This window comes from Bos indicus x Bos taurus, chromosome 8, assembly GCF_003369695.1.
Source record: "Bos indicus x Bos taurus breed Angus x Brahman F1 hybrid chromosome 8, Bos_hybrid_MaternalHap_v2.0, whole genome shotgun sequence".
NCBI classification, from domain to species: Eukaryota; Metazoa; Chordata; class Mammalia; order Artiodactyla; family Bovidae; genus Bos; species Bos indicus x Bos taurus.
The window spans coordinates 79,490,846-79,506,193 of record NC_040083.1 but is presented as its reverse complement, the minus strand read 5'-3'; the positions used below and the strand labels follow the sequence as shown (position 1 = coordinate 79,506,193).

At 40.7% G+C, this 15,348-nt stretch overlaps 1 protein-coding gene across 11 annotated transcripts in view; it reads left to right on the top strand.

Annotated features, from left to right (window-relative positions):
* The first annotated feature begins 10,977 nt into the window (after positions 1–10,977).
* TUT7 (terminal uridylyl transferase 7) overlaps positions 10,978–15,348 on the top strand; it is a 58,698-nt gene continuing 54,327 nt past the window's right edge. For 9 of the 11 annotated variants that reach the window (XR_003512345.1, XR_003512341.1, XR_003512343.1 and 6 more), the window contains exons 1-2: positions 10,978–11,111; positions 12,271–12,821. Coding sequence is in view for 6 of the 11 variants with exons in the window: in XM_027550161.1 (XP_027405962.1) it covers positions 12,302–12,821 (520 nt within the window). In the remaining 5 variants the exon portion in view is untranslated. The other 2 variants (XR_003512342.1, XR_003512344.1) reach the window with 2 other exon arrangements.

Sequence of the window (15,348 nt, the reverse complement as noted above, 5' to 3'; positions counted from 1 at the left end):
TTGTTTTCTATGTCTGCAAGTCTATTTCTGATTAATTTGTATGATAATCTCCAGGCTCATCCATGTTACTATGTCATTATTTCCTTCTTTTTATGGCTGAGTAATATTCCTGTGTGTGTGTGTGTGTGTACGTATGCTACATATTCTTTATCCATTCATCTGTCATTGGACATTCAGATTGCTTCCATGTTTGGCTATTGTAATTAGTGATACAATGAATGTTGGGGTACATGTATCACTACTTATACAAAAAATAAACACAGAAAAGATTAACAGGAAACAAGTTTGATTATCTATGGGGATTGGGAAATAAAATGGAAGAGATGGAAAGGGGACAGGACCTGTCTGATTATAATTTTTATATAGTTTCCAATTTTGAACCATGTTAACATTTTATATATTAAAAAAATAAATTAAATAAACAAGAATGGGTGGGTAGGAGGACCTTAAAGTGAAACAAATGAATAAGCTTGATTATAACCAAGTTAATAAGACAATTACAAAGAAAAAAGAATCCAAAAAACATCTGAACATAGTAACAAATTATTCTGACTATACACTTTCAGTGGGATATATTCTAAGGACAAAAAATCTTGACCTTTACTTGGTAAGCTTGTTTTGGATAATGTTGATGAAGCAGTTCTGAAACTGTTTTGTGTATATTGTAGAAAAGAGCAAATGAGTAAACACAGCGATGCTCCGAGGAAGCAGGGAGTTCACTGTGGGAGACAAAGATACAAACATGAATGGAGGTAGAATTCTATCAGATTGGGTATCAATTACAGCATCATTATGAACTCATGATCTTTAAGTGTTTCTAGTCCTGTCCATTGAGAGGACCTAAAAGCAATTTCACTCCAGAGCAATAAGCACACAAGGGCGTGTTTTCTAAACACCATTCTCTAAGCCCTTTGGAAAACTAATTTCAAGCTAAACACCATTCTCCAAGTCCTTTGGAAAATTCCTAATTTCAAGGTGAGCATGGAACATTTTCTTGTGCCAGAAATTAAGGAAGTACCCCAAACTGAGGAAGATATGTCAGAGATATAAGAACACATTTAAGGGGCTGCCACTTGCCAAATTTGGGACAATATGAGCATCAAGGTAAATAATGACAGGATTATAACACACTAAATAAAACAGAATCCATGAGTCCACAGGTGGTGGTGGTGGTGGTTTTTTTTTTTTTTGAAGCGATTAGAAGAGAAAGCCCTCCTTTAGAGAAGAATGCCAATAAACATAAAAGAGATGAGAGAAATAAAAAAGCACTATTTCATAACCACCACAGTAATATATGATGGATACTAAAACCATTGGGTGAAATACAGTGAAACAGGATCTTCACATAGCCCAGAGTATTCCATCACAAGTCACTTATTAATGACAAAGGGAAAAGGAGTCTTTATAATGGAGAAAAACAGTAGATAACACCTTAATCAAATAATCCAACTTATCATCATTAAAAAGACATACTCGCGTCTTACGTCCTCTGTTGTGACACGCTCAGATGTGTGATGCATCACTCTTATGTTGTGACACTCAAGATGTGTGATACATCATCTATGTAGCACTCCTGCCAAAAATGTTTAACGTTAAGTCTAACCATGGGGAACACTTAAGACATCTGCAAAATAATGGGCCTGGACTCTTCAAAAGTATCAATATTACAAATGAAATACTAAAAAAAGAAGAAAATACTGTCAACCTGTACTATAATAAAGAATACTAAAAAGACATGAAAATAAATCCAATACAATGTATGATCCTTTCTCAAATCTTTAATACAAAAAAAATAATAAAACAATGCTAAAGGACATTACTGGAACAATTGCAGAAATTGAAATATGGACTGCATATTTAAAAAGTAGTATTACATCAATAATACTAAGAGTGGTAACTGCATTATGGTTACATAGGAAAATATCCTCACTTTTAAAAGATACATGCTGAGTCTGGGGGCCAAGGCATCCAGATATCTGCAACTAACTCTGAAATGGTTCAGCTGAAGAATATACATATGTACAAAGGGAAGAAAAGAGGAACAGCAGGAAAGGAAGAAAATGTGACACCAACAAGTAACTCCAGTTTGGCGGATCTTTGCCTAGAGTTTAAGCTCTAGCAGAAAGCCTCCCAGAAATATTGGAGACAGCCAAAGTTAGCAACAAAAAAATTAACTAATTAATACAGGACACCCAGTAAAGTCTGAATTTCAGCTAAACAAGCAATTGTTTTAATATAAGTATGTCCCAAGTATTTTATCTGGCAGCCCCACCCTGAGAAGCACTTCAGACTGTTCCATGCCTAGGGGATAAAGTACAACAGTTAAAGAATACTAGGACAGTTCAAGATTAGAGCCATTAATATTTTTGTTTACTATTTTTATCAAACTCTACTCCATTTTCTTTAATGAAGACTACTCTTCAAGTTATACTTTATCCTTACATATTGTTGGTACAATCCTAATTTAGGCTTCATTTTTCTCACTGCATTGCAAAACCTTCCCACACTTCCACCAACTTTGACTTCTAAATACTTTTCCCATCCCCTTCATTTTTCTCCCTTCTGTTTCCACCTGTTTGGCCCAAGACAGGATAGTTGCAAAGCAATAGATGTTACTTGGCAGGGACTGCTTCAGGAAATTTTTGTTAACCCCACCCAATACTGGGCTTCCCTGGTGGCTCAGATGGTAACGAATCTGCTTGCAATGCAGGAGAACTGGGTTCAATCCCCGAGTTGAGAAGATTCCCTGGAGGAGAGCATGGCAACCCACTCCAGTATTACTGCCTGGAGAATCCTCATAGACAGAGGAGCCTGGACAGTCCATGGGGTCGCAAAGAGTCAGACATGACTGAGCAACTAAGCACAACAAAGCACAGAACCCAGTGTTATTAAATGTCTTGACCTAGGCTGGTTAGGGATCCTCCCCTTCTAAGGGAACATAGCAGTTTTGGTACATTTGGCATCCATCAGGCCAGAACAGCTCATTACACTCTCTTAAAAGCCCTCTTATCACTGATTCTCTTCCTTCTTTGGTCTTATCAGCTTATCTTATTTTTCCTAATGTCTAACTGTTGGACAGCCTCAGTGTTTAATTCTGGGCATTTACTCTCTCCATTTGGGGTCCAGTGCTTCCCAAAGGTCAATCATATGTATATCATCCTCATTTTTGAAACCCCTCAATAATTATTACATTTTCTTTAAATGGGTAAGATTTTTTAAACTCATATTATTTGAAAAAAAGATTTTATATCAAAGCTATAGAGAAAGATTTAATATCATAAATACAAGATAATCTAAAAATAAACCTCAAATACATAAATGCAATCTTCTTAGATTTAAAATAATCAAGTCATTATTAATATATATATATATACACTAAAATGCACACCCCAAAATTAGTTACTAATGAGAACTGAGCTGTTCACAATCAGTCAAGAATACTGACTGGATGATTGGCATTATGTTTCTTTTCATGCTTACAGTCAAGGAACCTGAAGACCACGAGGGAAGATAATTTGCTGAAAATCAAAGTAGAGGCAGAGCTGAAGCCATGGCCCAAGACGACTAAACTGCAGTTTCAGACAGTGGTCTCAAGGAAGGAGAATTCAGAAACACTGGCTCCTGTGGGTACTGAAAGGTTGTTGCTGAATCACGCAAAGATGCAGGGATTCTTGGCCTCCAGAGGAGAAGAATTCAATCCAGGGCCAGAGACAAGGCTTGATCGCTCAGAGCTTTAGTGTAATAAAGTTTTATTAAAGTATAAAGGAGATAGAGAAAGCTTCTGACATAGACATAAGAAGAGGGTAGAAAGAGTACCCGCTTGCTAGTGTTCAGTCAGTCCAGTCACTCAGTTGTGTCAGACTCTTTGCAACCCTATGAATCACAGCACGCCAGGCCTCCCTGTCCATCACCAACTCCCAGAGTTCACTCAAACTCATGTCCATCGAGTCGGTGATGCCATCCAGCCTTCTCATCCTCTGTCATCCCCTTCTCCTCCTGCCCCCAATCCCTCCCACATCAGGGTCTTTTCCAATGAGTCAACACTTCGCATGAGGTGGCCAAAGTACTGGAGTTTCAGCTTTAGCATCAGTCCCTCCAATGAACACCCAGGACTGATCTCCTTTAGGATGGACTGGTTGGATCTCCTTGCAGTCCAAGGGACTCTCAAGAGTCTTCTCCAACACCACAGTTCAAAAGCATCAAATCTTTGGTGCTCAGCATTCTTCACAGTCCAACTCTCAAATTCATACATGACCACTGGAAAAACCATAGCCTGGACTAGACGGACCTTTGTTGGCAAAGTAATGTCTCTGCTTTACAATATGCTATCAAGGTTGGTCATAACTTTCCTTCCAAAGAGTAAGCAGCTTTTGATTTCATGCCTGCAGTCACCATCTGCAGTGATTTTGGAGCCTCAAAAAATAAAGTCAGCCACTGTTTACACTGTGTCCCCATCTATCTGCCATGAAGTGATGGGACCAGATGCCATGATCTTAGTTTTCTGAACGTTGAGCTTTAAGCCAACTTTTTCACTCTCCTCTTTCACTTTCATCAAGAGGCTTTTTAGTTCTTCTTCACTTTCTGACATAAGAGTGGTGTCAGCTGCATATCTGAGGTTACTGACATTTCTCCCGGCAATCTTGATTCCAGCCTGTGCTTCTTCCAGCCCAGCATTTCTCATGATGTACTTTGCATAGAAGTTAAATAAACAGGGTGACATTATACAGCCGTGACATACTCCTTTTCCTATTTGGAACCAGTCTGTTGTTCCATGTCCAGTTCTAACTGTTGCTTCCTGACCTGCATATAGGTTTCTCAAGAGGCAGGTCAGGTGGTCTAGTATTCCCATCTCTTTCAGAATTTTCCACAGTTTATTGTGGTCCACACAGTCAAAGGCTTTGGCATAGTCAATAAAGCAGAAATAGATGTTTTTCTGGAACTCTCTTGCTTTTTCCATGATCCAGCAGATGTTGGCAATTTGATCTCTGGTTCCTCTGCCTTTTCTAAAACCAGCTTGAACATCTGGAAATTCACAGTTCACGTACTGCTGAAGCCTGGCTTGGAGAATTTTGAGCATTACTTTACTAGTGTGTGAGATGAATGCAACTGTGCGGTAGTTTGAGCATTCTTTGGCATTGCCTTTCTTTGGGATTGGAATGAAAACTGACCTTTTCCAGTCCTATGGCCACTGCTGAGTTTTCCAAATTTGTTGGCATATTGAGTGCAGAACTTTCACAGCATCATCTTTTCAGGATTTGAAATAGCACAACTGGAATTCCATCACCTCCACTAGCTTTGTTCATAGTGATGCTTTCTAAGGCCCACTTGACTTCACATTCCAGGATGTCTGGCTCTAGATGAGTGATAACACCATCATGATTATCTGGGTCATGAAGCTCTTTTTTATACAGTTCTTCTGTGTATTCTTGCCACCTCTTAATATCTTCTGCTTCTGTTAGGTCCATACCATTTCTGTCCTTTATCGAGCCCATCTTTGCATGACATGTTCCCTTGGTATCTCTAAATTTCTTGAAGAGATATCTAGTCTTTCCCATTCTGTTGTTTTCCTCTATTTCTTTGAATTGATTGCTGAGGTAGGCTTTCTTATCTCTCTTTGCTACTCTTTGGAACTCTGCATTCAGATGCTTATATCTTTTCTTTTCTCCTTTGCTTTTCGCTACTCTTCTTTTCCCAGCTATTTGTAAGGCCTCCTCGACAGCCATTTTGCTTTTTTGCATTTCTTTTCTGACAGAATGTGGTCCACTGGAGAAGGGAATGGCAAACCACTTCAGTCTTCTTGCCTTGAGAACCCCATGAACAGTATAAAAAGGCAAAATGATAGGATACTGAAAGAACTCCCCGGGTCGGTAGGTGCCCAATATGCTACTGGAGATCAGTGGAGAAATAACTCCAGAAAGAATGAAGGGATGGAGCCAAAGCAAAAACAATACCCAGTTGTGGATGTGACTGATGATAGAAGCAAGGTCCAATGCTGTAAAGAGCAATATTGCATAGGAACCCGGAATGTCAGGTCCATGAATCAAGGCAAATTGAAAGTGATCAAACAGGAGATAGCAAGAGTGAACGTCGATATTCTAGGAATCAGTGAACTAAAATGGACTGGAATGGGTGAATTTAACTCAGATGACCATTACATCTACTACTGTGGGCAGGAATCCCTTAGAAGAAATGGAGTAGCCATCATGGTCAGCAAAAGAGTCCGAAATGCCGTATTTGGATGCAATCTCAAAAATGACAGAATGATCTCTGTTCGTTTCAAAGGCAAACCATTCAATACCATAGTAACCCAAGCCTATGCCCCAAACAGTAACGCTGAAGAGGCTGAAGTTGAATGGTTCTATGAAAACCTACAAGACCCTTTAAAACTAACACCCAAAAAAGATGTCTTTTTCATTATAGGGGACTGGAATGCAAAAGCAGGAAGCCAAGAAACACCTGGAGTAAGAGGCAAATTTGACCTTGTAGTACAGAATGAAGCAGGGCAAAGACTAATAGAGTTTTGCCAAGAGAACGCACTGGTCATAGCAAACACCATCTTCCAACAACACAAGAGAAGACTCTACACATGGACATCAGCAGATGGTCAACACTGAAATCCGACTGATTATATTCTTTGCAGCCAAAGATAGAGAAGCTCTATACAGTCAGCAAAAACAAGACCAGGAGCTGACTGTGGCTCAGATCATGAACTCCTTATCACCAAATTTAGACTTAAATTGAAGAAAGTGGGGAAAACCATGAGACCATTCATGTATGACCTAAATCAAATCCCTTATGATTATACAGTGGAAGTGAGAAATAGATTTAAGGGACTAGATCTGATAGATAGAGTGCCTGATGAACTATGGACAGATAACAGAATTAGCCAGGTTTAATCCAGAGACTGTACTCAGGCAGGATATATTATTGTTATATAATCCTAAGGAACAATAATATATCCTGCCTGAGTATAGTCTCTGGATTAAACCCTCTGGCTAATCCTGTTATCTTAAAATGTAAATTATGGGAGTAGGTCTGGTCTTTACAAGGATTATATAACAATAATGTATCCTGCCTGAGGACAGTCTCTGGATTAAACCTGGCTAATTCTGTTATCTTAAAATGTAAATTATGGGAGTAGGTCTGGTCTTTACAAGGATTATATAACAATAATGTATCCTGCCTGAGGACAGTCTCTGGATTAAACCTGGCTAATTCTGTTCTTAAAATGTAAATTAGGTCTGGTGAAGTCTTTACAACCTTCAGATATTCTTTGGAATTGTTATATAATCCTAAGGAAAGGGGCTTCCCTGGTGGCTCAGAATGCGGGAGACCCAGGTTCGATTCCTGGGTCGGGAAGATTCCCCTGGAGAAGGAAAGGGCAATCCACTCCAGCACTCTTGCCTGGAAAATCTCATGGACGGAGGAACCTGATAGGCTACAGTCCATGGGGTCGCAAAGAGTCGGACACAACTGAGCAACTTCACTTTCAATCCTAAGGAATGTAGAGGAAAAAAAAGTTTATCCTTTCTTCCTCCTTGAGAATTCCAGACCCCTCTCTCCTTGGAGACCCCTAGACTTCTTATCAACCTGCCTAGGAAATGAGTCTCTTTTATCAGGCTTCAGTCAGGGGAGAGAAGCTTGGTGCATGGTAGAATTAAAAAAAAAAAAAAAAAAAAGTGAAGTGCTAAAGGTTGTGGTCACATTGCATACAGACCAGTTAAGCCATGTTACTATACGCCTATGACTTTACCCTTTGAACCTGTTTCCTGGCATAACTCAGGAACGGTGGAATTGTGAGAAATCAGACACACAGTACTGATTGCTCAGCCCAGTTGGTTACACAGTCAGTAGCAGTTTCCTTTCTTCCTCTCTCATTTTTGTATCACCAACATTGCCACAGACCTATGCATCAACCAGCTCTATCTCCTTTTGAAGACATAGCTAATTTCCCTCCACTGCCTTGTGTCCAGTGCTGGGAGAAAGGACCTCATCTGTGCTGGGCTGGTTGGCAAGGAGATGCAACAGCTTCCTGGTGTCTTTTGTGGGCTGAGTCTGTAAAGACAAAGATGGCCTAGAGACAAATTTTGCAGCCTCAGATAACCCCCAATTTTCAGTTGCAATGGGAGAGCTGCAGGCTCTATGGGGTAAGTATATGAAGCCAAGGATATTCTCAGGTTCCTGATTCAGTGAATGCTGAGGCCTCTTGGGAAGTTAAACCCAAAAAAAGCCCTGGCAGAGCAGGGCTGTGGGGAACCTAAAGTCAAGCAGAGGAAGCTGAAATTGGCACTTTCGGGCGTATCTTGGGATTTCATGTGTCCCTGAAAAGAGTTAAGATGTTTCTGGATTCTTCTTGATATCAAGGAAGACAGATGGTAAAGCAGCCAGGAGACTGCCAATTAGGAAGTAGTTGACCACGCACACTGAAAATCTCCTGGAAGTTGCAGCTAGATCTCAGGAGAGATGCATGATGCCATCAAGGGCAGGATGGGTCAAAGTTGGCAAACCACTGGAGATGGACTAAGCTGGGTGAACTAACCATGAGTCCCTGAGTATCACACTTCAGTATCAGATACCCAGCAACAAGGCAAAGAACAGAGACTGGAAAGACCAGAGAAGCAAGAAAACCCCTTAAAGAGCTTGTGGATATGCATCCAAGGACACTTCTTTTCAATGACTCCAGATCATCACAACCCCACATGGCATGCAAAGGGAATGGAGAAAGAAATGTGAACTATGGGGCATATATCCAAGAAACCAAATCATCAAAGATGTCACTTAAATTAGCAAAGACTTGAGATATGTTAACTGACAAGTTAAAATTTTTTCCTCATAGTTCCCAGAGGGAAGGAGAGCCCAGGGTAAGATTAGCTCAGTTTTGGGGGGTCTTGGGGGGTGGGGTGGGAGGAGTACATTCATCTAAGCAAAGTCCTAAATTTTCAATTTCAGGACATTCTGTACCTTTACTGTATTTTTCAACACTTTGAGAACAGAGACTATTTCCATATATCAGGCACATATCAGGCGTTCAACATTTGTTGAAAAAACGAAAAGGATGAATGACCCTAAATAAATGGCTGATTCTGGAACAGTACAGTCTAGGTTTTAATTATTTGCATATACCAACACACCAATTTTCCCAAGGTTTAAAAACACATACTGGAAATAAAATTTTTCACTTTACACAACTTCTTAGATCATAAATATAAGATCCTGAAATAATTTACCTAAGAGATTTTATAGCAGGCAGAAGCAGGAGATTTTGTTAGACCTTTGCAATTTGTTAATGACCTCTAAACCAGTTAGCCCCCACAATGCTAATTCAAATTGTTGGAAACACGTCTGGACCATGAAGCAATCATCTCAAAGATTCAAAGTGAAAGTTGCTCAATCCTGTCGGACTCTTTACGACCCCATGGACTATATCGTCCTTGGAATTCTCCAGGCCAGAATACTAGAGTGGGCAGCCTTTACCTTCTCCAGGGGATCTTCCCAACCCAGGGACTGAACCCAGGTCTCCCGCATTGCAGGCGGATTCTTTACCAGCTGAGCCACAAGGGAAGCCCTCAAAGATTCAAAGAAACTCAGTATTCCCTCCAATGACATCCCAAAAGGAATCAAACCAAACTTAAAAATGCAAATACAAATACTTTAGACTCTTAAAAAGATGTATCTTCTACTACTCCTCCAGAACTCTAAACAGTCAAGACCAACTTTTCCTAAACCAGTTCTTCCATATAGAATTACTCGACTAGGTGTGGTGGCCCATGTAATAAATGCAGTTATGTATCATCACACTTCCTTTGGACTCTTTATAAAAGGTCAGTCTGCCTGTCAGATCCTTGGCTTGTCACATATTTTCAGAACCAAAGCATCTAGAAAAAGCATTATACAAAAGTTGTACCTACCCGTTTTAAATCACCTTTATACTAAAGGTTAAGTAGTTAAGAACAGACTTATCAGTGTTTGGACTCCAGTGGTTCTATTTACTTCACCATAAACACTATTTCCCCACCTTTAAAATGGAGATAATGATATTTTCCCAGTGGAGCTGTCGTGAGGATTAAATGAGTAATTATTTGTAAAGCACTCACAACGGTGCCTGGCAACAGCCAGTACGTACGTGTGGGGATTAAGGCTATAATCCCCACAGAATCTCAAGGATTCAAATTTAAATGCTCTTAAAAAGCAGATAAATTAAAACTGTCGCATTTTCTAGACACTCCCTAATTAGCTGCGCGAGGCTTTCAAAGTATTTATAACGCGGCAGATAGCAAGGAAGGTAAACTCAACAGAAAAGAGAGAGGGGAAAAAGGAACACAGGTTGTTTGCTTATTCCATTAGGAAATTCTCCGTTCAAAAATTCCCGTGTATGAATGTCCTCCTTGGTCATTCTACGCGATTATACATTTTTTTTTTTCAAAAGAAGATTTTGTTTTTAAAAGAAACTAACTCGCACACAATCTAAGGTGGGGGGTGTCTCTCCCTGAGCCACACGGAGACCTGGGTGAACAGTGGACGCTTAAACGTTAGCGTTTCTAGAGAGTCGGTAACTAAGACCTCACAGAGACGGTCAGTTATTCGAATTATCAGAAAAACAGCAAGTGCTACGAGGCCTCAGACCCAGGCTGAACTTGCCCACAGACAACCCCAAGCATCCAGGGGTAAAGCCGAGCCTCCGAGCCGACCCGGGCGTATTGCTGCGCCCAGACCGCGAGCTTCGCGTCTCCCCGTGGAGAACCAGAGGCTTCCTCCGCACGCTTTCCCGGTGCTTTCGAGGTCCAGGAGAAAAAGGAAGCGAGGTAAGTACACCTCCAAGCGAACAAGAGCTGACAGCCGAAGCCCCGAACCCGACCGAACGCCCGACACCCGTAAAACGTGCGGGCGCAGCAGCGTCTGCGACGGCGGAAGCGGGAGGGGCCGGGCGGTGGGCGGCCCTCCGGGTGAGGCGGGCGTTTCCGGCGTGCGCAACGGAGCGCTCGGGCGGGGGCACCGCCGGCTCCCAATCGCGCACAATGAGACAGCGCTGAGCGCCGGAAGTGGGGCTGAAGGAAAACACGGAGAGGGAGCCCGGCCGGGACAGGAAGAGGCGGGGGGCCGCGGCGGAGGTGGTGAGTGTTCCTGGGCGCCTTTTCCCCTGTGTCCCTTTCAGACTCGCGTCCGGGGTGGCTCTCCGGTGGGTTCTCCGGTCTCCAGAATTGAGGGCGGGCCTGGCCCGAGAGGTACGTTGACTACATCCTCTGCCGGCCTCCTCGCCTCAGTTCCGAGGACCAGGGATCCCCCAGGCCGGCGAGGACTGAGCTCTCAGGCTTGAGTCCGCACCTTCACTTTGTGTCAAACCCTGCGGGGACTGGAGGAAAAGGGATCGGGGTGGAGGCACTCGCCCCCAGCCCCCTGTCCGGCTGGGGGGCACCCCGGAACCCCATCGAGGAGGCAGGTCACTTCCTGCTTCCTGGTCCCCGCGGTGGCTTCGTGGCCAGGAGTGCGGAGACGCCTCCTGTTTCTCCGTCTCCAACTCAAAGGATGGAAACTGAGGCAGATCGGGGGTGGGGCGGTCACTTGGGGATCGAGGAAGGAGAATTGCTGTTTCATGACAAAACCAAAGTTGTTTGGGGTGGGGAAATGAGAACTGGGGTGGTTACCGGGAGTTGACCCTTGGTCGTAAAGCCAGCCCCTATGACCGGAGCGGAGCCTTGGTCGGAAGCCCAGCGTCTCCCGTAGCCCAAGCGATCGGAGCCTGTCGGTCTGAATAGAGGCGAGCGGAGCCGAGGCCCCAGGGTACCGAGAAGGGACTGAAAAGTGGAGTTGAGAGAAGTACTGCCTTCACAAAGTTTCGGTTACTCTCTATTAACACTTAAAAGTAATTGCCAGCTTGTTTTTTAAAAGACTGGGGAGTTCTCTGAAGTATAGGCTCGGGGTGAGGTATTTGGTTTTTATGGGGGAGGGGGGGAGGTTCTGAAGAAAAGAGCTTTCGTTATATAGGTAAACGCCAACCAGCTTGGTATGAGTGACATTTTTTAATATTACAGTTTTTAAGACAGATTTAGTTTTATCTTCATATTAAATAGTACTAATTTCTATGAAGATATTATAAAACTAAGCCTCCCACTTCTAACATAATGCACTGATTATTGGAACGTGATGGAAATTAGGAAAAGGGTTTCTTGCAGGCTTTAATACATCTGTACAATGTGTGTGATATTTTGTGAATTTGATATGATGCCTTGTTATATTGATAGTTTGATGTTTCTCCAAAACACCTTCTTTCAGGTGAAGAGGAAGAAAACTGAAGTCAAAGACCATGGGAGATGCCACAAAACCTTATTTTGTGAGACGTCCTAAAGAGCGAGGGACTACAGATGATGATGATTTCAGAAGGGGTCACCCCCAACAAGATTATTTAATAATGGATGATTATGCTAAAGGCCATAGCAGTAAAATGGAAAAAGGCCTTCCCAAAAAAAAAGTAACACCGGGGAACTATGGGAATACCCCCAGAAAAGGACCCTATGCTGTTTCTAGCAATCCATATGCATTTAAGAACCCAATTTACAGTCAACCCACTTGGATCAATGACAACCACAGAGATCAGAGTAAGAGATGGCTATCTGATGAACTTGCCAATAATTCAGACAGTTGGAGAGAATACAAACCTGGACCTAGAATCCCTGTTATAAACCGACCAAGAAGAGACTCTTTTCAAGAAAGTGAAGATGGATATAGGTGGCAAGATGGAAGAGGCTGCAGAACTGTAAGACGACTATTTCATAAAGAGCTGACAAACCTGGACACCATGTCAGAAATGGAAGCGGGAAGCCCTGGTAATGTTTCCAACTTGTCAAGTTACAACCCTGAAGTCAGCAGTGTCTTATTTTTCATTCAGAGGAGCTTTATTATTTTCAGCAATGCAGTTCCAATTTTTCATAGTTTTGGCTTATTTAATGTGATTATTTTAAGGATAATCACGTTATTTGGGAAGCTTCAACACACTGCATATATTGATCCCTTTAAAAGTTAACTTTGCCACAAGGCTCATTTTACCTTAGTAAAAAGTATGTTTCCCATTGGTGCTTTTTAAAGAAGAGGGTGTGATCATATCCCCCTAGGGATATATCATAATTTCTGAGTGGTATGTATGTGTTTTCTAAATTATATATTGTAATTTTGTACTTGAATTATGTATGTATCCATAATATAAATGACAGAATGTAAAGCTTAAAAAAAAACTTATTCGATATAAAAACATAGTATAGACTGCATGTATCTCCTGGTACAGAGGAATACACATCTTTTGTGTGAAGTATCAATGTCTAGAGGAGGAGAGTGCAAGATTTTTTTTTTCTCAAAAGTGAACATGGCAAACAGGTTGAAAAACATTGGTTAAAAAGTTGGAAATTCAGTTAAAAGCTTTGCCTTTTAGATCCCTTCTTCCAAAACACAAATAGATTTTGTCCACGTAGCAGAGAAACAGAATAATCAAACAGCCTTGTAAATCTTTAAGCTGAAAAGAACTTGAAGGAATTGCAGTGCTGTCATGATGTATCAAAGGTAGAATCACAGTTTTACAGAGCAGGTAGCTATGTCTCTGGTGAGGTTAAATTTGTCCCCACTTGTTTACGCAAAGTGGTAGATGAGGAAGTGAAACTGAAATCATGTACTGTGCTGCTCTGGCCATGAACTCAGCCTCACTGACCTGGAATCTGACAGAGAGAAATGAACATGTATTCATAATTTCTGGGCTTTCAAAGTTTGTGTATATTTAAGTAGTTCTTTATTACTGTGTCCAAGTGGGACATGGACATTTTAATTTAGTTACCAATTGTTGGTCTTTCAGAAAAGGTTGATTTTGAGCAGCATTATAAAAAGAAAGGTTTACAAGTCAAAAGTTTGCCACCAGATAGATATTATAAGAGACTGAAAATCTGTTTTTCTGTATTCCTGTCTAGTCTTAAAAGGAAACCTTAAGTGATATTGAATGGGACCTGCATTTTTACTGTCTTTTTGTTGAAGTCAATCCAAAATGCCAGTGTTTTCTCTATAATGAAATTACAGGCGTTTGCTTTCAGTTTGGAAATTAAGGACTGTTCAGTTTTTATTCCTTTAAAAATCTTCGCAAAGAAAATATTAAGCTTTGGATAATATTACTTACTGTAGCAAGAAGTTCAGTTTAAAGTATAAACTTTAAAGTATAACCTAAGGATACTCAGAGTATCCTTAAAAGGCTCTCATTAAAGGAACTGAAATTTTCTTAAATCAAACTTATACCTTAATAACAAAGGTTCTATTAAATGATATGAAAAGATGTAATGAAAATTACTGTAGCATTGCTTTGTTTTTTGATACTGTTTCTATTTTTCAGTTCACTTTACTGCCCCTACCTCAAATTCATTCCTCAAATATCCTAGATTGCCAACTTAATATAGTTGGGACAGTGCCATTAATGATCTTAGCTGGAAACATCCATTCAAATACATGTGTCTTTTGTAAATGGCATAATGGACCATATTCAAATAAAATATGAGAAACTTGGAATACTGTATGTAGATAATTCATATTACTTACCTAGAGCCTGGGAGGAGCCAGGTAGTCTTCCTCTAAGTAATTATGGAAATTTTTTTTAGCAATACCCAGGTTTGCTATTTGACTGTTTAATTACCATGCAGGACTATGAGATTCAGTTTAGGATTTTTATAACCTTGTCAGTTCTGCTTAATTTAATTAATATTTTTCTTGTATTGTTATATAGATGAATTTCAGAATTCCATCCATGCGCTAATCTCTATTTCAAATCCCTTTATTTACTTTAGTCATGTGTGCCTGGACAAGATACTTTCTTGGACCAGCATTTTGTGCATCTGTATCCTGGGGATAATATTAGCATCCATGATAGGATCACTTCAGGGATTAATCTGAAGCCACCTAAAGTGCTTACGTTGCATCTGTTGCATGAAAAAATACTCAGTATTGGTAGCTGCAGTTGTCATCATCAGGCAAAATTTCTGCAGCCCTCCATTTCTCTTTGTAAAATAAGTTAACTACTTTTGAAGAGAAATTAAAGTCACTCTCTCTAGAAAAATTATATAGCAAATATAGCAAGAAGCCTTTGTAATCGAGAGAGAGAAGTGAAAAAAGTAATTTGGTTCCATATCAATTTTTGTTTTGGTGAACCAACAGTGGATTTTTCTGATTGTGTTACATGTGTCAGTGTAAATCTTTAAAGAGTTTTGCCTAAGAAACTTCTGCCTGGAATACTGAAGTTAGATGCAGTTATTCAGAGTTTGTAATGATAAATTAGAATAGACACACCTCTGAGTTAAAAGAATTGCTTACCTCAAAGCTTTATTCAGA